The sequence below is a fragment of the Theobroma cacao genome, chromosome 9 (genome assembly GCF_053813885.1).
Source record: "Theobroma cacao isolate CCN51 chromosome 9, ASM5381388v1, whole genome shotgun sequence".
NCBI lineage: Eukaryota > Viridiplantae > Streptophyta > Magnoliopsida > Malvales > Malvaceae > Theobroma > Theobroma cacao.
In genome coordinates, this window is record NC_142647.1 from 2,389,833 (window position 1) to 2,412,625 (window position 22,793).

Genomic DNA, 22,793 nt, shown 5'->3' on the forward strand with positions numbered 1-22,793 from the left:
TTTTTCCACACATAAAATGGAAATTATCAAAAATATCATTCCAAGCTTGACTGCAATAAGGCACCAGAGATTATTTAAAGATCCCGAACTTCCATCGAGTAACATACATGCAGCTAGGTAACATTTTAATACTATTCAACGGGAAATCTTACCCTCTAGATTTGAGCCTTTATAGCATCCTCCAATTTGTTTGCCACGAATTGCAGACAATTATCAAGATAAGAACCGAAATCTTCCAATCTCCACCCTTCAAACGGATCAGCTATAAACGACCACTCGATCTTGCACCCTGCAGGTTTACCATCACCCTCCATCGGCAAGACTTTGACAGTGGCCACGTAGTTCTTGAACCCAAAACTACCTTCAAGGACCTCGTAGCTTAGGCAGCGGTTGGTCGGATCAATGGTTAAAAGCTTCTCTTTGGCCCATCCAAGTTTGCCTGCACAATAACGGACCAGGCCAGGCTGACCTGGAGTTCCCTCTACTCGGTAACATGTATCCACGTCAGGAAAGAACTTGTCTAAGTTGCAGAATTCCTCCAGGAAAGGCCATATCTGCTCTGCTGTTGAGCTTTTGAGCTCCGCCGTGGCCTTTCCTTCCCATTTTGTTTGTGTTTCTTCGGCCATTTGTGATTGTGAGAGAGATGGAAGAAAATGGAGAGTAATGGAGAGAATGTTGAATGATTGAGTGGGGGAAGTCGTATATATTCAGGGTGAGTAGCTTTCATATAGCATGGTATGCCAGATTACCAGATTACCCTAAACAAGTTAAAAAATGTTTTCCATTCAATGCATTAATTAATTTTATCAAATTAAGGGAAACTGATAATATTAAATTCTAGATTCTTTTTCTAAGTATAATCTTAATCATTGATAATAGCTACCGCTTAACATTTCTTATTAAAATATGTATTTGGATAATTTTGGTTAAGAATTTATTTTCATGCAATAAAATAATTACTGCATTAAATGTCCATTGTATGGGGGAAAAGCCTATAAGTAGTAATTAAGGATTAGTTGACTTTGTGTGAATGAATATTAATTAATTAAAGAGAATATTGACAAGTTCGAGTAACGAGCATCAGTACCATTCCCACTAGCAATTAAAAGCTAGAAGGCCACCGACTGAGAAGGAAGAAAAGTTACGGAGCCAGTGTTTTTCAAGACTTCAACAAAACCATATGGGGTGATATAGAAAGGATAAAAAGGTGTAAATTGTGGGCTAGAATCAAGGGTGTCAAATCATATATATATATATATATATATGTTAATAATTATTTTTTGATTAATTTAGTTATAAATTTTTAATTCCGTAATAATGGAATAAATTGTTTTTTTAATAGATTAATAATGAGATAAATCCCTTTTTTCCAATTTAGAAAAGACAAGAGGGTAAAACATTTGATTATGATGTCACAGATTGCTCAATTTAAAGCTCCTGGGCAGACATGTGAGGTTGGTTTATATTATTATTATTATTATTATTATCATTCTTTAAACTAATATTCCAAGGTTTAAACAACATTGGAACAACCGGTATACAAGGTAATTGGGGCACATGGAAACCAGACAAGATCTTGTTGGTCAACATTAATTTAGAAAGAAAGAAGAAACAGAGTGAACGCAGTTCATATTATCAAAGACTCATGAAACTATGAGCCGCTTAATTTAACTAGTTAAATCTCTAAGCTTGACAGATTGCATCCTCCATTCTCTTAGCCTGGCCCTGGAGGCCCACCTGAAATTTTTGCTTCATGTCCTCCAATTCCCATCCTTCCACAGGATCAACGGTGAAGGACCACTCGATCACGCACCCATTTTGATGATCATCACCATCAGCCCCAGGAACAATCTTGACGGTTGCAACATACGAATTGAACCCAATGTTGCTGTCCACTATCTCATAGCTTAAGCTACGCCCGCTATGATCAACGGCTATTAGTCTCTCCTTGGCCCAATTTTCAGAGCCTTTGTCGACGCCACTGCCCTCGGAAGAGACTGAGAAACCTGAGCAGAACCTGATGCAACCAGGCTCACCGTTGGTGCCGTGGATGCCATGACATGTGGTTAAACCGGGATACCATTTGTGAAGGTTGAAGAAGTCTGTGTAAAGAGGCCAGATTTGGTCTGCAGAAGCACTCGTTACCCTTGCAGAAACCTTGGCCTCCCATTTAGGCTGGGAATTCTTTTGCTCCTCCATTGTAATTAGAGTGAGAAAGATTGTTAAAAAAGCTCTATAGGAAAGAAACTTTTTATAGAGCATAGGGGCATCATTTCTAACGTGGCATCAACTTACATACTTGGACATATTCCTGGCGTGAATCTCATGGATTGTGACTATTTTATGAGAAAGGTCAACTATGTGAATGTTAAATGAACATTATCTTTATTTGTCCAAATGTATTATGAGGCCCAAAAAACGTTATTATTATTTTCTTTTGAAAAGCGGACTTCATTAGTGAATGAATTACTTCACCTCAAGGAACCAAAGAGATTTTAGACTTCTATACCCGGCCAGTGAAGGGCATACAAGCCTAAAATTCCTAGGACAAACAAAAGCCAAACCAAGAACATCAGCAGACACTCAGCATCAGGGCCTCTATACAAATCAACAAACACCCCTGCACCGAACCCCCACTCAACCCAGCACAAACCAAAAACGTTACTATTAATACCCTTAACATGCATCCAGTCCGAGAACTTTTTTTCCCATGGATAAATCTCAATGCATAAGAATCCATACTAATGAAAAATATCATTGGTTTAGATTGCATAACGGAAGATAACTTGTTTTCTTTGTTCAAGAGAAGTGATCTGGGATCACATCTTTTCTTAGTATGCTTTATGATTTACGTAGTAAGTACATTGTTTTTTAGTTCATGGAGATTTGTTATCAATTCAATTCTTTCACTTCATGTCTGACCAACAGGAGCCTCTGAACTTCTTCTTGCTTGTCATATTAACGGCTTCGAACAAAAAATCAAATCATTTCTTGTTGAATTTACAGGGAGTTTTTTCGGGTTGTCTTGTCACTCATAGAGTAACAAGACTTTTATTGCTTGTGTTTTTCCTGATAAGCAAGGATGTAGTTTATTCATTTCAGCAGAGCTATAATGTGCTGGTGCAAGTCTCCAGCTTAGACTTTTGGCAAAAGACTTGTTCCAGCAGATTACGGCCTGCAAGCATCTCTAATACAGGCTCCAAAACACTATGTTCCCGAATGAGTACACGATGGCTAAACCCCATTAGCCAGTCCCTCTCACTGTTCTAAGTTTTGTAAGCACTATCACACAAGGCGCCAGTATAGCTTCCTAAACTGCTTGTATATAGAACATGAAGAATTCTTGAAAGTAACAAGCAGGCGCTATATCGAGAAATACTCAGACAATCTTTCCTATGGTTCATTATAACTACTAATACCACTCTCTTCTGGTATATATACATTTTTATAGAACTTGATCGTATACAAGCAGCCTCTCAAGGTAATTTGAATCCAGCAAGTATTTCTGTCGGAGTTTGAGTTAGTAACTTATTATTAATTGGTTGCATAAAGGTTATGATTTCCCTACCAAAACCTTATGGCGCCTCCTTCCTTCTTTCAGGTTTTTGCTCGACCAGGGAAAGGTCCTCGATGCAGCCCAATCTCCAGTCTTCCAGTTTAGACATCAACACCTAGAGATAAACAAAGAACACTGGTAAGCTGGTATATACGTTTTAATTTAAAGTTAATGGGAATGAAAGGAAAAGTTCAATTGAAAATTAACCGCATGCATATCACTATGAAATTTCATTTTCATTTTTGCCTACTTTTTCCAACCCAACAGCTGGTTCTTCCACTTCCGACACTAAAATCGCTTAAATTAACATAAGATTCTGGCTTCTGTAATCATTAGGAAACCCAATACTTAATAAACTAAATAAAGCTAAAGAATTTCTTTGAAATATATCAATTTTTAATTGGAAATTATTGTATAATGTAGGGATAAAGTAAGGCTTATACCTAACTTAACATAATACATAACGGATCGCCATATCTTTTCCCTTTTACACTTTCCACTATATACATTAGTTAGTCTATGCATTTAGCTTTAATCTTTCTTTCCTTTGAACTTATCCTAAATGCACACCAAAATCTCAACCAACTTGTAAAATGAACAGTTGTTTTTTTCTCTTTTTTATCAATCAATGTTAAAATTTTATTAATATTACTGAAACTACAGTGAGTGTCGGCCTTGAAGCCTATTAGTTCCAGCAAGTGCAAGCATCAGTTATCTACAACCTGTTGTACAAAAATGTGAACAAAATAGAGACAGCTAACTACAAGTGCAGACAGCAGCCCTCAATGTAATATAAATACAGAATCTGCAATAGTTGTGTGAAAATGAACACTTGATGTATATGATAACGACAGTGATTTGGTATTTACTGATTTGTTTTCACCTTTTGTATCAAAACTTTAAGATTAGTTACTACAACAATGGAAAAATCAATGTAAAATAATTTGGTTACACTTACAATCAAGATTTTCATCATTTCCTTCTCATTGGCAATTATGACAATGATGTGATAGTAAAGCTACTATACCCAACTGGTCAGTTCAATTAAATTAAATCAATACCCTTTTACAAGTGGAGGAATTAGATTAAACCCACTTTTCAATAGGTAATGCTAAGCTCTTAAGGTCGAAGACAAAGATACATGATTAACGGAAGAGAGAAAGAGCACAAGCAAACTAAAGTAATCCAAACAGACAAGCACAAAACAAAACAAAACAGTGATCAACTTTGGACTTTCCATTCCTTTAAATAAACCAGATATCCTAAACTCTTTCCCAAGAGCAAAGCAAAAACACAAAAAATCTCCCACTCTAAGACATGGAACCAAGCCCACCCTTCATTGCTAAGAAGCTTTGCAACTTGGCTCGTCTAAGTTTCTTCATGATACGAAAGGGTTTCTCAAAGAGTAAGCTCGTGCTTGACGATCTCCACTTCTTAATGAAACGTGGGAAGATCATGGGAAAAGCCTTGAACGAAGTCGTGGTCGCCAATCATGCTTCGCTGAGTTGCAGGTCACGTGACGTGCACCTGTCCTTCGTATCCCCTATGGAGTACGAGTTCAGCTGCAGCACCAGCCCCTCGTATCAACCTTACGTCCCCTTCCATGCCAGAAAGCGCAAATCCCGTTACCCTTACACGCGCTCTCGCACGCGAGACGGTATGGTTTTTGGAGCAATGGGCTGTAGAGATGCGGGAGATTATGAGTCGCCGCTAGTGGTACCAAAAGGGCGGAGAGTGGAGATTAGGGAGACGCCATTCGTGTTAAAGGATGACGATGAAGACCACCGCGTGGATGAAGCGGCTGAGGAGTTTATTCAGAGCTTTTACAAGCAGCTGAGGTTGCAGAAATGGTTGGCTGTCCTGGAAGCAGCTGATCAGTATGGCTAAACCTTCATTCCTAGTTTTTTTCTGATGACTTTGATATTTAAGGGAAAAGCAACAGATGGTTAACATTTCTGTAGCTTCCATCACTTCGTGTTGTGGTCACTTGATCTTGTCGTAGAGCCAGTGGGACTGTTACAAGTTCGAAAAGAGAGGAGACTCTTACGAGAAACTTGTTATCCTGCTTTCGAGCTCTTCTCTTCCATGCCTGGCTTTTTTTTTTTTTTTCTTCTTTCTTTTTCGTCCCCGGATTTGATTCTTGGCTCTTAGGGGTCAAGACAAAGACCTGCTTTTCTGTGTATTGTGTATAGAAAACTATTAAGCAATGAACATACTTTCGATTTAATATTTTGGTAGTGGAAATGAATTGTTTATATATATATGGTACTTCAGTCTTCCTCTTGCTTTCTTCCGGAAGGGAATTTGTAATTCACCAGCAGAGGGACGATATGAAATAGAGCACTGATCTGGAAACCGTTCCTCTCGAGCGGAACTTCTAACTGAAGCTGCTATTTTTTTTATAGAAGTCTATACTTTATGACTACTGCAATTGGAGAGGGTGGTGAAGGCACTGTACTTGCTTAGCAAAAAAGAGAGCGTAGCCTTCCGCTTTCAGACTTCGACGCTGTAGACTAACTCCTTGCCTTCCTAACTCTAGCGGTAGCAGCAATGAGGTCGCCTCGTTTTTTGCTTAACCTAATTAATCAGGACCCGGGGAGAATGTTGTTGCAGACGTATTTCGGCTTTCTCTTGTTCATCAACTCGAAACTCATTCCTCTGCAGTTTATGTTACGGATCAGCCTCCTTTTCTTTCTTTATTGAGTTTTCCTTATACTCTAAGGGCACTCGCTAACTTAGAATGAAGATCAATAATAATAATGTGCGAAAGGCTTTACACAAGACCACAGAGCGAGAGAGAGAGAGCCTTCGATCGCTTACGTGCAAACGGCCATTCCTGGCTTGGCACCGATAACGCAAGGAGTACTCGGTAGTTGGGCACTGGATCCCTTCGGACTTGGCCTTGAGGAAGTCTTCCTCACGAGCCCGGCGCAGAATCATAGACGAGCCAGGGGCCAGGGGGCAGTTCTTTCTCGCCACTTACTTAAAGGGCAGCTGATGCATTAACCTATGCTAAATCTTGCCAGCCCAGAAGTTAATGCAACAGCAAAGGCCTTCTTCTTACAGCAGACGGTTCGATCAAAGAGTAAACTGCAATCTATGGCAGTTTCTTAAAGTCTGTAGCTCCTCAACGAAGGTAGGTTGACTAAGCCTAAGCCACTAAGGAAGTGTTTTGAATCAATATCTGCTATTAGGGGTGATGATGGATCCCACACAGCTTCACATCCGATCCAACCTATTAGGGGCCATGACGAATCAATATCAATCAAATATTAAACTTGAATTTTCATCTAATCATTTTTGATGAAAACTTCGTACAAACATGATCTAAAAAATCTTATGATCTACCTTATACTCTTTTATTTCTTATGACTTCAATTAAGGTAAAACAAGTTTGCAAAAAGTAAAGGTTGGACCTTAGACCTATTTTACAAGTGGTCTCCCGGAGTGCTGGGATAGCATCCCAGGTCTAGCTTAAGTCTTGATTCAAAAAACCAGAGTTGAGATCATGGGACCCAAAGCTGTCCTTCGGTGGGTTTCCAGTGTCTGGTGTTTTAAGTGGGTCAGGGACTGGGCTTCAAGAAAAAAACCTAATGGGCCATACTCCGGTATAAGAGTTTGGTGAAGACGTGAAGTAATCATTTTCAAGAACCCAAAAGAAAAAAGGCATGACCGCCACTGTTTCGGCTGATACATGGCCTGTGGGGAACTTGGGGAAGGGGCTTTGCTAGCTTGGAATAAAGGTTGAAGAAGTAGGGGATAAACATACCGTGGAGGTGCAATATGCTCTTTGATGTTTAAGTTTAAACGTTGCTGAGATTCGATTCTGAGTTGATTCAGAATATCTAAAGCCCCTTTCCCTCCCCAGTGGAATATACAGCTATTGATCAAGACTTCTTCCTTTAGTTTCATAAACCAAGGACAGCTTATCAGTTATATCAAATGGATAGATTTATGAAGGGAGAAAAAGATAGTAATATCTGGGCTGTAGCCTGCCTTTTGTACCTTTGAAAGCAACATCAAATTTGCAGACAATTCGGGAGGGTTTTTATCGATCGGCCAGAATTTGAGAAATCCTTCCAGGTTCATGGATTTTCTCTGGCAAACATCTGGTCTCATGCACCATTGCTACTTCACTGTGGTTTGTCACAATACTTGAAGTACCATATACATCCAACAAAAAGTTCACTGCTTTCCGACATATTTTTACAAATTAATAATCAAATTTAATGATCTTCTTTTAGCTTTTAAATAAGATCATTGTTCAACAATACATTCCACATTTTCCATCTACCAGGAAAATATTCCCTATCGCCCTCCCATTTAAAGTTACCAAGTATTTGAATCGAGAATAAACATCTGTGGCGCACCTTATCACAAGAAAATCTCTCAACGTCGCTTGACGTGTCGGCCCATTACATGACCACGCAAGCGAAGATTCGGATTACACGAATCAAGTTTTATTCTAGTACGAACTAGCTCTTTCTTCTTTCATCTGAAACTTTTTTGCTTTTTCTATTTTCATTTTGCAGTCAAGACTAGTCATAATTACATCAATGTCCATATTTAGAAAGCATGTGTTAAGAAAGATATACACAAATTGTTTCGTGAACGATAGATGAAGTCTTAGCCAAAAACAGTGGGAGGGCTTCTTGCACGACCTTCTCTTTGAGCCTGAGAGTGAAGAGATAGGACAGGATATCATTGACAGCATGGAGAAGAGATTAGGTGCCGGAGCTGGAATGATTGAGTGTCTCTGGTAAATGATCTTTGCAGGATAGATTAAGGGTTTTCTTTAACCCAAAGTTAGGCAAAGAACGTAGTTGTCTTCAGAAAGTTCACTACTCATCCACATGTACCCTTGGGGCTCCGGCGCCCTGGTTTGCTTTGAAAATATCTTCACTTACTTGACTCTGATGTTCAACATCTGACTGAATCAATTGCAATTTTCATGTGCGCCGCCCAGCTCTCTTATACTTTTCATAATTGACAGAAAGTGACGCATCCAAATTACATTGTATTTGTACATATGACCAAATATCTCTCATTAGACTCTCTCAGAATATTGTCTTGACTCTTGAGAAAGATGGAAAGATCAATGGGATAATATTCTTAATACACCTCTTGGGTTCTCACTGCTTTCGTACTTATACATAAATAGCAAGAAGCTTCTTTGTCCATAAAAAAATTGTTAGTTTGTGGATCAAATTTAGAATTTTACAGTACCCAAATGATTTGTCAACTCTTAAGACAACACCTTCTCTTTTTTTTCATATCTACCGGAGATCAGATGACATGAAAGATTTAAGCTAGCAAGGCATAAGCTTCGGACACACGTCTCTCGAGTCAAGTTTAATTCTTACTCTTATTATGAGAACTCCATGGGACACATTAGTGTAATGTAGGAACTCGAACCAGTGAACGACTTGCTTAGATAACAATGAAAGAGTGCCAACCAGGAGGACAGTACTCAAACTCTGACAATCCACGTAACTATTTCAATTTATATGATGACAATCATAGATGACTTGTTGCCAGTATATATTATTATACACTAGTACTATAACAGATATTAATATAAATCATCCACTGAAACATTTAACAGAATCTGTAATATTACAATATACAATACCTGATCAGTTGTAAGGATTCAACAGGTTTTATTTCAATCGTATTGACGTTGGGTTTGTCGAAGAGCATTAAATCCAACAATTTTTCCACACATAGACTTGGAAAATATTATTCCAAGCTTGATTGCAATAAATCACTAGAAATTATTCTTTACGGAGAAACACACGTAACCATGTAGATTTGAGCCTTGATAGCATCCTCCATTTTCTTTGCCATGAATTGGAGACAATAATCACGATGAGAAACCAAATCTTCCAGTCTCCACCCTTCAAACGGACCAGCTATAAAAGACCACTCGATCTTGCACCCTGCAGGTTCACCGTCACCCTCCGTCGGCAAGACTTTGAGAGTGGCCACGTAGTTCTTAAACCCAGCAGTATTTTCCAGGACCTCGTAATTTAGGCAGCGGTTGGTCCGATCAATGGTCAAAAGCTTCTCGTTGGCCCATCCAATCTTGGTTGCGCAATGACGGACCAGGCCAGGCTGCCCTGGAGTTCCTTCTACTCGGTAACATTTATCCAAGTTGGGATAGAACTTGTCTATGTTGCAGAAATCCTCCAGGAACGGCCATATCTGCTCTGCTGTTGAGCCTTTTAGCTCCGCCGTGGCCCTCCCTTCCCATTTTGGTTGTGTTTCTTCGGCCATTTGTGAGAGAAAAGCCAAGGGAGAGAGATAGAATAGAGAGATGGAGAGAAAAGGAGAGAATGTGAAGTGATTGCATAGAGCGCAGTCGTATATATAGATAATCAGGGTATGTAGTTTTCATACAGTAAGCTGCATGGTCTGCCAGATTACCAAAATCAGCCTCGTCATTTCGATTTTAATTATTAAAATTGGGTCTTATTTACTGATGGTTATAAATACTTTTTAAAATTCATTAAATTATTATTTTAAAAAATATTTTTACTTAATACATTAATAACTCGTTTTTCTTAAGGTAGCCTGGGATGATATCTTATATTAGTATGCTTCATAATTTACAGAGTAAGTGTACGTTGTTTTTTTGTTGGTAGAGCAAGTACACTTCATGCCTGACCCAGAGGAACCCCTGAACCTTTTCTTGCTTGTCATATTAATGGTTTCGGGTAAAAAATCAATCATTTCTTGTTGTATTTTACAGCAAAAATAGAAGTTTCTCAGGTTGTCTTGTCACTCATAGACAAACAAGCCTTCACTGCTTCTATACCAAACATGAAGAACGAACGATGATTAAGGCTTGTCATGTTAAAGGTAATCAACCATTTATTGTTCTATTTTACAGCAAAAATAGAAGTTTTTCTGGTTTGTCTTGTCACTTATTGACTAACGAAGACCTTTACAGGTTGTATACGGAACATGAAGGTTTCATAACGAAAAGTAAGGCTTGCCATAGTAAAGGTTTTCGGGGTAAAAAAATCCATAATTTCTTCTTGTATTTTCCAGCAAAAGTAGAAGTTTCTCTGGTTTGTCTTGTCACTCATAGACTAGCAATACCTTTACTGCCTGCATACGGCGCATGAAGAATCCAGAACTTAAGTAAGGGTAACTAGCAGCCTCTCTGGGCAATTTGATTCCGGCAAGTAATTTTGTTGGAGTTTTGAGTTACGATTTTCTAGCCAACCGATTACTATTACTACTAATTCAACAAACGGTTCCCTTTTAGTAGTAGAAATTGGAGTCACTTGAAAGGCAGATCGATTTGGTTAGCATAACGGAAATCAAAAGGTAACTCGTTATCCGTTGCAAAATCTGAAAAATAAATAAAAATAATAATAAAATAAGTAAAAAAAAAAAAATTAAAGCGTGATTTCATTATCTTTAAAAGATAATTTTTGCCATACGAAACTTGGTGCAAAAAAACTAAATATTTATCTTCTAAGATTCAATAGACCTTTCCTGATCAGTTTATATAAACTATCAGACATAATAGGAACAACTAAAAAATTAATAATAAAAAAGAATGTAGTAAAATAAGAAAGCGAAGGAAACAAAGAAAAGGATGGTATTTATAGAGAAAAGCGATTGATTGAATCAAGAAAAAATCAAGATTACGTTATAAAATAATCTGTAAGATCGGGGTAAAAGGAACGTTACAAAATATTTTGAAAGACTTGATAAAAATATTAAGTCTAATTCAATAAAAAATTAGTTCTTTTTTTACCAGGATAAAAATTTCAAGTAAAAGTAACGTTACAGAATATTTTGAAAGAGTTGGTAAAAAGATTGAGTCTAATTCAATCAAAAATTAATTTTTTTTAGCATGAGAAAAATTTCAAGTAAAATGAACGTTACAAAATATACTAAAAGACCTGGTAAAAAGATTGAGTTAGATTCAATCAAAAACTAATTCTTTCTTTACCATGATAAAAAGACAGAGTCACGGTAAGTTAAGAAATAAAGCTACCAAGATACAAAATATCACTTGGGCTTAATCAATATGTATATTTGAGCACAGGAAAGAAATCTGCACTTTCATCAAATGCATCAGACTCTCATTAATCTAAGCATATTTAGACTAAGCCATATTATCACCTCTAATTTTCTTTAATTGGTTATTAACACTATAAAAAGTATTCACAAGTGTAATATTAAAATGTTCAAACTTTTTAAATTACCTCTCAACATAATGCTCTTATGTTAATATTAGACCACTATCACGTCTTATGATTTTAACACCCAAAATATCATTGGCTTCTTCAAAATTTTTCATATAAAAACTAAACATAAAACAGTATCATACACAACTATAATCCATCATATATCACATCATATCTAGAGGTATATATAAACATATATTCAATTTCTGGATTACATGACTAGCACTATAATTCCACCATCCAAGATTCACATATTATTCTTATCTAGCTAGGTGACATGGTCACATCTTATTTTCCTTTGACTTCACACATACTCACAATCTTAAAATCAATTAACAATCCATGTTTACATAGACATATTTGTCTAATTAATCATACACAAATTTCAACCAATTCCATTTACATGCCATACTTTGCTAGATACCTATCACCATTATCAAACATAACCAAATTATCAATTTCAAACATGTTTACAATCATATTTCCAGCTAAACATCAACATATTTAACAGTACATTTCAATCATAATGACTCACCAAATAAGGCTCATTTAAAAAAAAATTGACATTTTTTCTCATACAATTACATACTAGTATGGTATTTAAGTATATAAATATAATAGGACATAACATTTGAAACATATTTTTAATCTATGCACAATCCACACATAAAGAGCACAAATATTCACATATGGACCAACAAACACCACTCGGCAATTGCACATTTCTGAAAATCACATTTCATGCACTTACTAAAGCATGCAAATTAAAATCAAAATTTCATGTTGACAACCAGAAGAGAAATATTGAGTTAAAAAAATAACTATTTACAAGTATCTAATTATTGGTACCCCAAATAAATCCCCTTGAATGAAGAAACACACAATCATTTCTCCATCATATTCCTTTACCTTATACAAGAAACTAAATGTAAAAGAATTATAAAATAATTACTATTATTGAAAGTTTGGCATAAGATCTGTCAATGCTCACTGTGTAATACACCATGTCTTGTTGCATTTTTTTTATGTGCGAATAAATCATTCCATCATGTGTTAGCAAACTAAATATTCATTCTTCAAAATAAACTAGTTCACTTTCCCAAGAAACTACACTTATTTCACACCAATTCTTTTTCATTTTGAGAAACCAAAATGATCATAACCTCAAAGTCACATAGCCCACACTTATATAATTTAGAAGATTTACATTAATAGTATTACACAAAAATTACTCTGGACATGTATAATGGCCCTAAATTAAACAGATTATATTTTTTCTTGTGATAAAAAGGAAAAAGTTAATATTTTAAAATATTAAAATGGTTGTCATTCTTTAACCCAAGAAAAAGTTAATTTTTTTTCCTCAATCATTGAAGAAGTTGAATATTCAAATATCTAACTAGTGAATGCTTCACCTACGCAAGCTGGAGCTAGGTAATGGCATTAGTTTCAACAAGAAAACGAGCAAAGAAAATTAAAAATCTCATATGCAAGATGACAAAGATAATGGTAATCTTTATCTTAAATTCAAGGCTTTACCATATTCTCAGGTCTTATTGTCACTAAAATTAGAATCAATACGGTCACATTATAAAAATTTAACATTACAACTTATAATTCAGTAAGATCGATAGAAGATTATAAGACGACAAACATACAATATGATCCAATGTTAAAATTTTCACTGAAATTTATCTTTAATTTAAACTTGTCAACATGCTATGGAGTTCAAAATTTATTTTCTACATGCAAAATTCATTGCACTATTTTTTTTTGAAAGGCAAAATTCATTGCACTATTATGACATGTCAAATCAAACATGGGCTCAAATCAAATAAATTAAATTGAGTTTAGAAAATTCAACCTGATTGAGTTTATGTTGCCTTTTCACCCATGCATTCTTCTTTGTGTTTCCATGAACTCAAGGACTAACCACTTCTTTCACTAATTTAAACGTTATCTTTTATTTTGTGATTTATGTTTCATTTTTTTTAGATCTGATTCATAACTCAAAAAGTATTAATCTTGATGCATTACATTCGAGTGAAATTAAAATTCAATACAAATTTTTTATCATAAAATTTTATGAAATATAGTATTTTTCTAGCATTATTTATCCAAAATACATTAGGAATGGGATGGTCTTCAAAACGGGGTACATTGGGATAGTCTTCATTAAGACCCAATGTTGTCATTCAGTGGGTTTCCAGAGTCTGGTGTTTTTAAGTGGGCGAGGAATTCTTTTGACAACCTCGTATAATTCGGGGCTCATAGCAAAATTCCCAATGGGCCGGACTCTGCTATAAGGGAGTTAATTGAAGTAATCAATTTCCACAACAGAAAATGCATGGCATGACCCCAATGTTTTGGCTGTAATTATGACCTGTGGGAGACTTAAGGGAAGGGGCTTTTGCTAGCCTGGAATAAAGGTTGAAGAAGTCGGGTATAAGCATAGTGTGGAGATGCAGTATGCTCTTTGATGTTTAAGTTTAGCCGTTGCTGAAATTCGATTAAGAGTTGATTCAGAATAATCTAAAGCCCTCTCTCTTCCCCACTGGAATATTCAGCTCTTGGTCAAGACTTCTTCCTTTAGTTTCATCAATCCAGGACAGCTTATCACAAAATGGATAGATTTATGAGGGGAAAAATGATAGTAATTTCTGGGCTGTTACCTGCCTTTTGTGTACCTTTGAAAGTAACATCAGTTTTGCAGCCAACTTGGGAAGGTTTACATCAAGCCAGAATTTGAGAAATCCTTCCAGGTTCATGGGCTTTCTCTGCCAAACATCTGCTCTCATACACCATTTCTACTTGACTGCGATCTGTCGCCAAATCTTTAAGTACCATTACATCCAACGAGCACTTCACTGTTCTCCTACATTCTCCCATTTATAATTACAAAGTAATTGAATCGGGAATGAAAATCTGTCGAGCTCCTCATCACAAGAACATCTCTCAACGTCGTGTGACATGTCGGCCCATTACAAGGCCATGCAAACAACAACGAAAAACTTTTTTGAATTTCTTTTCTTTTATAAACAGAATATCGTAACAAACAGGTAATTTTGAAAGCACGTGTTGAGAAAGACATGCACAATTTCGTTTCGTGGAACGTTAGATAAAAGTCTTATTCCGGTAATTATCATAATCTGCCTGGCAAAGCATGATTTTATTTTGCGTGGTTTTATCAAATGTTGGCACCGTCGATCCCCTGTTGCTGAGTCATATCAGTAATTAAACTTTTTCAGTCGTGACTCGTGAGACCTGAGGCTCGAGTTCACAAATGCCGCGTGGTTAGCCTTAGAGTAGCTTTCTTCTAGTCTCAACTTTTCATGCTGAGTTTTACTATATTTATTTACTGGTAATCTGTTGAGCCACGTCTTGCTCAACTTCATGAATTTGGATTCTTAATCTTGTATTCATAGATGTTAGGATATAAATTTGGTTTAATAATACAATATTAGCTAAAATATTTGGATAAATAATAAAGATTGATATTATATAATAATGTGAAGTAATATATTCTTTGTTAATTAAGGTGGCATCGAGTTATACAATCATTATTTGGGGTTTTTTTTTCAATTAATACTATTTTTTATATAAATGCACATAACTTTTATTAGTAGTATCATTATTTAACTCCAAAACCTCAGCCATTATTCAGATAATCATAGTCACTAAGCTTGTGTTTGTTGATTGCAATCATCATCTAATAATAACATATTTCACTTTATAAAATTCTAAACTCTCTTAAAAAATTATATATTTCTTGTCAAAATCATTTGATAAATTTTAATTCATTTTCTCTTTTTTATTTTTTAATTATTATATTCATTAAATTAATATGAGTAGATTATAGTACAACTTTGACCTTAATTAAAGATAATTTTTCATTTCGCATTAAACTCCTTGTACTAGTATTTATTAACCCTTTTTTTTTTTTTTTGAAAAAACTACCAAAGTAGTTTAAGTGTAATCTTTCAAACGGTTACCTAACCAATCAAGATGATTTGATATACATATTCTAACTATAAGGGGGGGGGGGGGGGGGGGGGGGGGGAATTGAAACATTGTGAACTGTTGGCTGCAAACCACATTAATCGTTTTATAATAGTATTTTTCATTGACATAAACTTTTTATCTACTGAGGTTAATAATTATAATTTAGAAAAAATAAATTAAAGAGTTGGACAAAATTAATTACTGAGTAGTATTTAATTTATTTTTCTTGAGCTATAATATTACATTTAATTATTATTGTTATTATTATTTTTTAAATTGAAGTCAATGAAGTTAGTAAGTTAACTCAAGGGAGATTTAAAAAGAAGCTGATAAATTGTAAGTCGGGCAAGATTTGATTCGGGAAATGTAATACTGTATAATGCAATTAAAATAAGAAACAAGTAGTATTTTACAAGAATTAAAACAGTTATAAAATAGAAATAAGACTTATTTTTGGAGTAAAAAACAAATAGAAATTTTTTTATTTTAACTCGTAGTAAGGAATTTAAGTATTTAACCGGGAGGAGTTAAAATTAAAATTCGAAATTAACAATTAGGGGAAAAAAAATCAATAGAGCATTGCTTCTCTCACATCACATCTCTTTCTTTGTCTTTGTGGTACAATAGCGGAAGAGAATCCCCTTCTTTTCAATTCCCTCCACAGATCTCCAAAATTCCCACTCATCCAACCCTAATTTCTTCCCTCTTCGTAAAAATTAAATAAAAAGACCCCAAAATCTCTGTCTATTTTTTATTTTTGGTTTTATCCTTTTCTCTCTCAAAGCCAGTGATCGAAAGATATCCGCCGATGATTCCAGAAGCTTCATGAATCTTCGCCAAGCTACCTTCCTTCATGGACGAACGTAATCCCGACGATGCCTGAGCTGCGTAGCAACGCTCGCAGAAATCGGGCCTCTATCAACCCTAACCAGAATCCAAACCCGATTAATAATATTCTCCCCCAACCCGATACCAACGACAACAAGAAGAAGAGCAAGTTTACTGTACGCACTCGCCAGGGGAGAACCGCACAGAACAGGAAACAGAAGGACGCGATCGTCGCTGCCGTTTATGAGAACAAGCTTAACGACAACGATAACAAACACAATAACATCGTGAGCGGTGCTGGTTTAGAAACGACGCCGTTTGGAAGGAAACAGGACAAGGATATTAAAGAACTTAGGGTTTTGAGAGAAGAGGTTGCCGAGAAGAAGATGGACGAATACGATAGTGGTGGCCGTAGCGGCGATAAAGGGCCCGGCGCTGAAGATGAAGGAAGTACAGCTCCGCTTCCCGAGAAGGTATCTTGTTCTCTGGATTTTTCTATTTTATTTATTTGGTAAGATTTCTGTTTTTGGATTTCCGATTTTAATTTTTTTTTGCCCTTTTAAATTTTATCGTTAAGGAATCCGGAGAAGGGAAGGAGGGAAAGAAGATGTATATTTATTCTTTTTCTCTTCAAGTTGTAGCCTTATTATTTCCGTACATTTTTGGTTTTGGGTTACTTTTAACTGTTGTATTGGTTGCCACTTCAATCTACCTTGACATTAGTATTTAAAAATAAGGTTTAACTGTTGTCTTAGGCTTCATTGACCACAAGTTACATTCTGAACAAAAACCAGATAACATTCGTTGTTTTTGTCGCAACAGGTTCAGGTAGGTGGTTCCCCAATGTATAGAATAGAAAGGAAACTGGGGAAAGGAGGCTTTGGACAAGTGTATGTTGGTCGACGAATTGGCGCTACTGGTCCAGGAGCACTTGAGGTACGGAGTTGTCTTACAGGCGGTTTTAGTACGTACTCAAATAGTTCCATTGGCAATGTGCTAAACCTGTTATGTTTGAATTTTAGGTAGCTTTAAAATTTGAGCATAGAAGCAGCAAAGGATGTAATTATGGGCCACCATATGAGTGGCAAGTTTACAAGTGAGATTCCTATCATCTTATTGTTTAATGATTGTTATATTTGTACCGTAGCCTCACTTATAAGGGTTGTATGTCATTTGAGATTTTAACTATAGCTTCGAATTCTTTTTGTGCAGTGCACTTGGTGGTAGCCATGGTGTGCCTCGAGTTCATTACAAGGGCCGGCAAGGTGACTACTATGTTATGGTATGTGTTTTCTTTAATGCAATCTCCTAGTTTTGTAATATATATGTATCAAGTTTTAGAGTTTGACTTTGAGATGTTATGATATTTTTAACAGGTTATGGATATGCTTGGACCTAGCTTATGGGATGTTTGGAATAATAACTCGCACACGTAGGTTCATTGGAAGTTGCATGGTGGATTTTACTTAATTTATTAATGAATTGGCTAACTAATGGTAGCTTTATCTTTCAATATCAGGATGTCCATCGAAATGGTTGCATGTATTGCCATCGAGGCCATCTCGATCTTAGAGAAGATGCACTCCAGAGGGTGATACATTTATTTTCTTTTTTTGCCTATGATTTGTTTGTTTTTATAGCATGCTGCAAGAGGATTTGTTGTTAAGAGAGTTGATGTGATGAAATTGATAAATGTTGATAATCTGTCCACTGGATTGAGGTCCCCATCATTGGTTTTGGGTGGAATGCATTATGATTCTTCCAGTTACATCAGTTCTTTTTTCTTTGTCAGTAGAAAACTATTGGAGCTATAATGCTGTTGCTTCTATAATTTGTAGATACGTGCATGGGGATGTGAAACCTGAGAACTTCTTGCTTGGTACTCCGGGAACCCCAGATGAGAAAAAACTTTTTCTTGTTGACCTAGGATTAGGTAAGCTGTAAATTTTGTTCTTTTAAGATATATTTTATATGCAGATCCCAATCATTCCTGACAGTTCTGTTTCTATTCTGACTTAACAGCGACCAGGTGGCGAGATAGTTCAAGTGGTCAACATGTTGAATATGATCAACGTCCTGATGTTTTCAGGTAAAATTAAAGTTATATATTACCTTTGCATGATTTTCTTTTTCCTTTCTGGGGTGGTGCATAAGTTAGATTTGTTCATCTATCTATAAGCTTGGGGGTTCTTTTCCTTTTTTTCTTTTTTAAGGTTATGATTATCAGTTATTGATAAGTCCTGTACTGCAGGGGAACTGTACGGTATGCTAGTGTTCATGCTCATCTTGGTAGAACTGGGAGCAGGAGAGATGATCTAGAATCTCTGGCTTACACACTCATTTTTCTCCTCCGTGGTCGGTTACCTTGGCAGGGATATCAGGTTTGGATTCCTTAAATAAAGATGTCAGTATGTTCATATTTGTGTATATATATATATATATATATTATCTGTTACATTTCTGATGCAAGTGGCTATTTTAGGGTGAAAATAAAGGCTTTCTTGTTTGTAAGAAGAAGATGGCAACTTCCCCAGAAACTTTGTGTTGCTTTTGCCCTGCACCTTTCAGACAGTTTGTTGAATATGTGGTGAATTTGAAGTTTGATGAGGAACCGAATTATGCAAAATATGTCTCTCTATTTGATGGAATTGTTGGTCCAAATCCAGATATTAGGCCAATAAATACTGATGGTGCTCAGAAGGTAATTTTGGCTTCTTGTCTCTGCATTATTTGCTCGACTTGTCTTTGAGAAAGATGTGTATCTCATATGTTGGAACTCATTTAACTCATATATTTTTGTCTTGAAGCTTATATTTCAAGTAGGTCACAAGCGAGGACGGTTGACGATGGAGGAGGAAGAGGATGAACAGCCAAAGAAGAAGGTTCGAATGGGAATGCCTGCAACACAATGGATTAGTGTGTACAATGCTCGTAGGCCTATGAAGCAAAGGTATCTATCATAAGATCACTATCAAGCTTTACAAGTTCATGAATAAGAATAGATGCTGATAATTTCTATCTCCTGTTGTAGATATCATTATAATGTGGCAGATGTGAGGCTTCCCCAACACATAGAGAAAGGAAATGAAGATGGGTTATTTATCAGCAGTGTGGCTTCTTGTTCGAACCTATGGGCTCTTATTATGGATGCTGGCACTGGCTTCACTGCTCAAGTTTATGAGCTCTCACCATCCTTTCTTCATAAGGTTGCTTGTGTTCCTTTTGATTCTAAGACCTTTATCTATTGCAAGTCTGCTACATTATATATTTCATTTTAAGTTGCATGCTAATGTGATATTTGCACTTAGTTATGTATGTCAAACACTATTGTAAATAGCTCTTGGTTTGTGGTTTGGCACAAATATTAATTATCAATTTTGTTACTTTCTGAAGGAATGGATTATGGAGCAATGGGAAAAGAATCACTACATCAGTGCAATTGCAGGAGCTAATAATGGGAGCTCATTAGTTGTAATGTCTAAGGGTTAGTTTGCACACTCTCCAATTGTGATATTGCATTTCCCACACTGACATTTCCGTTGGCAAATAGGAGGTTTCCACAAGAAATTACCATTTTTTTATTTATTTGGTCTATATCTTATTTTTTTTGCTTTATTGAATGTAGGGACGCAGTATTTGCAGCAATCTTACAAAGTTAGCGATTCGTTTCCCTTTAAGTGGATCCACAAAAAATGGAGGGAGGGTTTTTATGTGACTGCCATGGCCACTGCCGGAAGCAGATGGGCGATTGTTATGTCGCGTGGTGCTCCATTTTCTGACCAGGTTTTTAGTGGATTTCAAGAATATCTGTTGATGCACTCCATTGTAGTAAACAAAATGCATATGGCCTGATGATATCCTTTTTGGGTCCACTTGCAGGTTGTAGAATTAGATTTTCTCTATCCTAGTGAAGGTATTCATCGGAGGTGGGATAGTGGCTACCGCATCACATCAACTGCTGCAACTTGGGATCAAGCTGCTTTTGTTCTTAGTATTCCAAGAAGAAAACCTGCAGATGAAACTCAGGAGACCCTCCGAACTTCTGCGTTTCCTAGCACTCATGTGAAGGTATTGCATTCAACTCTGTTCGCTAGCTTATTTCATCCTTTCTTCCTAAAAGTGTAAATGTTTACATAGTGCTTTTTTCCTCAGGAGAAATGGGCGAAGAATCTATATATTGCATCAGTTTGCTATGGTCGAACTGTTTCGTGAACTGCCACAATTTTGTTCAGATGCCACACATTTTATTTGATCGTGCATATGTATGACAAGACGGCTCTGCTGCTTCATTTTTAGGGAACTAAGCTCTTTAGCCAGATTGATTGATGGCAGCATTTGGGAGTTGATGTATGCAAAATTCTACTTTATCGTCACCATCATGTAGCATCTATTCAACCACCTGTGCACTGTCATTCAATCAAGTCAAATCTTTATGAGCTAATTTCAGATCTTTTGTCCCATTAGATGTGGGTGTTCTTACCTTACTTGTATAGTTTTGAAATTATAATTTCTTGGTTGAAGGCAAGTGCACAGGTTATGTTTTCATTGTTGATGGTGTTTAAGGAATCTACAATGATGATTTTATGCTGGAGTCTACATGCCTTGAGTTACTCGGTCTGTACTATGTCTAGCCTTGTTTTCTGGACTAGAAGATCATAATGGTCTTTCACCCTTTCACTTCTGGGATGTCTGATTTGACCCTAAAGAAGAGAGAATGTTACTTATTTTGTATATTTTGAAGCAACAGTATGTAATGGGATATCATTATTAACTTTTGCGCTATAGTTGATGCTAGTATTCTCATTTCCCTCAAAGCTATCCAGTGCATGCAGCACATGATCCATCTGAATATTTTATGGACAGTTAGAATAACACAATCACAACTACAAATACCTCATCCTTTTGCCAAACTCCCCATTGTTTCAAATTATTTGGGGTAGATGTTTTTATCCCATTATTTCTTCTTTTCTTATATGAGTGAGTTCATGCTGTTGTTTTCATTAGGTGCATGCTAGAGGTGATATATCTGTTTCCCATCAAGTTTTACTGTCCATTGTGGATAAGCATCTGAATAATTGAAGTTGTGATCTTTCAATGTACCAACCTTTTAATACTCTTTTACCTTTTGAATGCCATAGTGGTAATTTGTAATAGTTTGCTGATGTAGTCTAATAATGCCATATTTTTAGCTCACAATTTGTTTCTTAACCCTATCTCAATGCTGTACTTTGGAGTTTAGAGTGGTGTTATGTAGTGAATTTTTTGTCGTAGGCTCCAATTGTGAGCGTACAAGATGCTTTTGTATCATTAACAGATGTCAAAATCTCAGAAGCAAAAATGCAGCAGAGGCCTTTTATATGTGCCTAAAAGTTTTTGCTAAGGAACAGCCAGGAGACCAACCAGTATTGATTTGGTAAGGAACTTTCACAAGTGAACTTGATGCATATTTTTAGGTCATGTGACTAATTGTACACTTTCCGAGCAGTTTTTGTGTACATGGGCCATTCTTTTTATTTACTATGTTTTTTGCACATTTTTCAGGTATAGCTTCAGGCTGATCTTTGAAAATTCCAACTGTATACTTCTCCTGCTTTTAAAGTGGTAAGCATACGGCTTTTTAAGCAATTCATATGTTCATCTTTGCTGGGGAGTACCTAATTAATTCTTGTCCATGTCTGATTTTGCCTTCTGTGATTGGAACTGATGATACAGAAATACAAGCACTTACCAGCTCCTGGTAATGCTTGGGGCACTACTTTCATTACCTCTGTGCATTCTATTATATTTGGCATCAAAATACTAAGTAACTTTTTCTAACATGATGAAAGTTATTGATATTGTGGTTAAAGAATCTATAATATTGATTTGAATTTCTCCTTATAGGGTGAGGGTTAAGGGAATGGAGAGTTTTGTTTTCTAGCTCAGTGACTTATCATACAATAAGGCAATGTGGTGTGCAAGTTTGTTTCTGTTCACTTGCATGTCCATGCATTTGTGAATCGTCTAATATAATGGGGTGTTTGTCACAACGTTCTGTGGTAACTGTTTCAGCGGCATGCTATGCTATATGGATGCCTGTCGTGCTGGAAAAGAAACCTACAGCCAAAAATTTTAAAATTAACTTGTTTAACTGCATATGTTTATAAACTGATTTATTTACGCATTATAGTGGTAAATGGTGAATTAAGTATTTAAGTGCG

General features: G+C 36.1%; 5 protein-coding genes across 5 annotated transcripts; 2 read left to right on the forward strand and 3 right to left on the reverse strand.

Annotated features, from left to right (window-relative positions):
- Positions 1 to 12: 12 nt before the first annotated feature.
- On the reverse strand, positions 13 to 687 carry LOC18587994 (Polyketide cyclase/dehydrase and lipid transport superfamily protein). The gene has a single exon (XM_007012099.3). It carries the CDS (start codon positions 624 to 626, stop codon positions 156 to 158), a length of 471 nt encoding a protein of 156 aa, XP_007012161.3. The 5' UTR covers positions 627 to 687; the 3' UTR covers positions 13 to 155.
- A 768-nt stretch (positions 688 to 1,455) lies between these two features.
- On the reverse strand, positions 1,456 to 2,229 carry LOC18587993 (Polyketide cyclase/dehydrase and lipid transport superfamily protein). Its single transcript, XM_018127083.2, has one exon. It carries the CDS (start codon positions 2,197 to 2,199, stop codon positions 1,684 to 1,686), a length of 516 nt encoding a protein of 171 aa, XP_017982572.2. The 5' UTR covers positions 2,200 to 2,229; the 3' UTR covers positions 1,456 to 1,683.
- A 2,591-nt stretch (positions 2,230 to 4,820) lies between these two features.
- On the forward strand, positions 4,821 to 5,783 carry LOC18587995 (Avr9/Cf-9 rapidly elicited protein). The gene has a single exon (XM_007012100.3). It carries the CDS (start codon positions 4,874 to 4,876, stop codon positions 5,441 to 5,443), a length of 570 nt encoding a protein of 189 aa, XP_007012162.3. The 5' UTR covers positions 4,821 to 4,873; the 3' UTR covers positions 5,444 to 5,783.
- Positions 5,784 to 9,194: 3,411 nt separating this feature from the next.
- On the reverse strand, positions 9,195 to 9,869 carry LOC18587996 (uncharacterized). Its single transcript, XM_007012101.3, has one exon. The coding sequence runs from the start codon at positions 9,830 to 9,832 to the stop codon at positions 9,338 to 9,340; it is 495 nt and encodes a 164-aa protein (XP_007012163.3). The 5' UTR covers positions 9,833 to 9,869; the 3' UTR covers positions 9,195 to 9,337.
- A 6,489-nt stretch (positions 9,870 to 16,358) lies between these two features.
- Positions 16,359 to 21,407, forward strand: LOC18587997 (Protein kinase family protein). The gene is made up of 16 exons (XM_018127593.2): positions 16,359 to 17,066; positions 17,416 to 17,529; positions 17,616 to 17,689; positions 17,806 to 17,875; positions 17,970 to 18,025; positions 18,113 to 18,184; positions 18,432 to 18,526; positions 18,616 to 18,682; positions 18,845 to 18,974; positions 19,076 to 19,294; positions 19,401 to 19,543; positions 19,625 to 19,799; positions 19,987 to 20,077; positions 20,219 to 20,376; positions 20,473 to 20,661; positions 20,746 to 21,407. Exons 1-16 carry the CDS (start codon positions 16,641 to 16,643, stop codon positions 20,803 to 20,805), a joined length of 2,139 nt encoding a protein of 712 aa, XP_017983082.2. The 5' UTR covers positions 16,359 to 16,640; the 3' UTR covers positions 20,806 to 21,407.
- The last annotated feature ends 1,386 nt before the right edge of the window (positions 21,408 to 22,793 follow it).

What these genes read in the sequence shown, in the direction of transcription:
- LOC18587994 (XM_007012099.3), bottom strand. Translation starts at nt 626, where the DNA reads ATGGCCGAAGAAACACAAACAAAATGGGAAGGAAAGGCCACGGCGGAG.
- LOC18587993 (XM_018127083.2), bottom strand. Translation starts at nt 2,199, where the DNA reads ATGGAGGAGCAAAAGAATTCCCAGCCTAAATGGGAGGCCAAGGTTTCT.
- LOC18587995 (XM_007012100.3), top strand. Translation starts at nt 4,874, where the DNA reads ATGGAACCAAGCCCACCCTTCATTGCTAAGAAGCTTTGCAACTTGGCT.
- LOC18587996 (XM_007012101.3), bottom strand. Translation starts at nt 9,832, where the DNA reads ATGGCCGAAGAAACACAACCAAAATGGGAAGGGAGGGCCACGGCGGAG.
- LOC18587997 (XM_018127593.2), top strand. Translation starts at nt 16,641, where the DNA reads ATGCCTGAGCTGCGTAGCAACGCTCGCAGAAATCGGGCCTCTATCAAC. An exon ending in TATGAGTGGCAAGTTTACAA is followed by an intron (nt 17,690 to 17,805) that starts GTGAGATTCCTA and finishes CTTTTTGTGCAG; the next exon opens with TGCACTTGGTGGTAGCCATG. An exon ending in CACCATCCTTTCTTCATAAG is followed by an intron (nt 19,800 to 19,986) that starts GTTGCTTGTGTT and finishes TACTTTCTGAAG; the next exon opens with GAATGGATTATGGAGCAATG.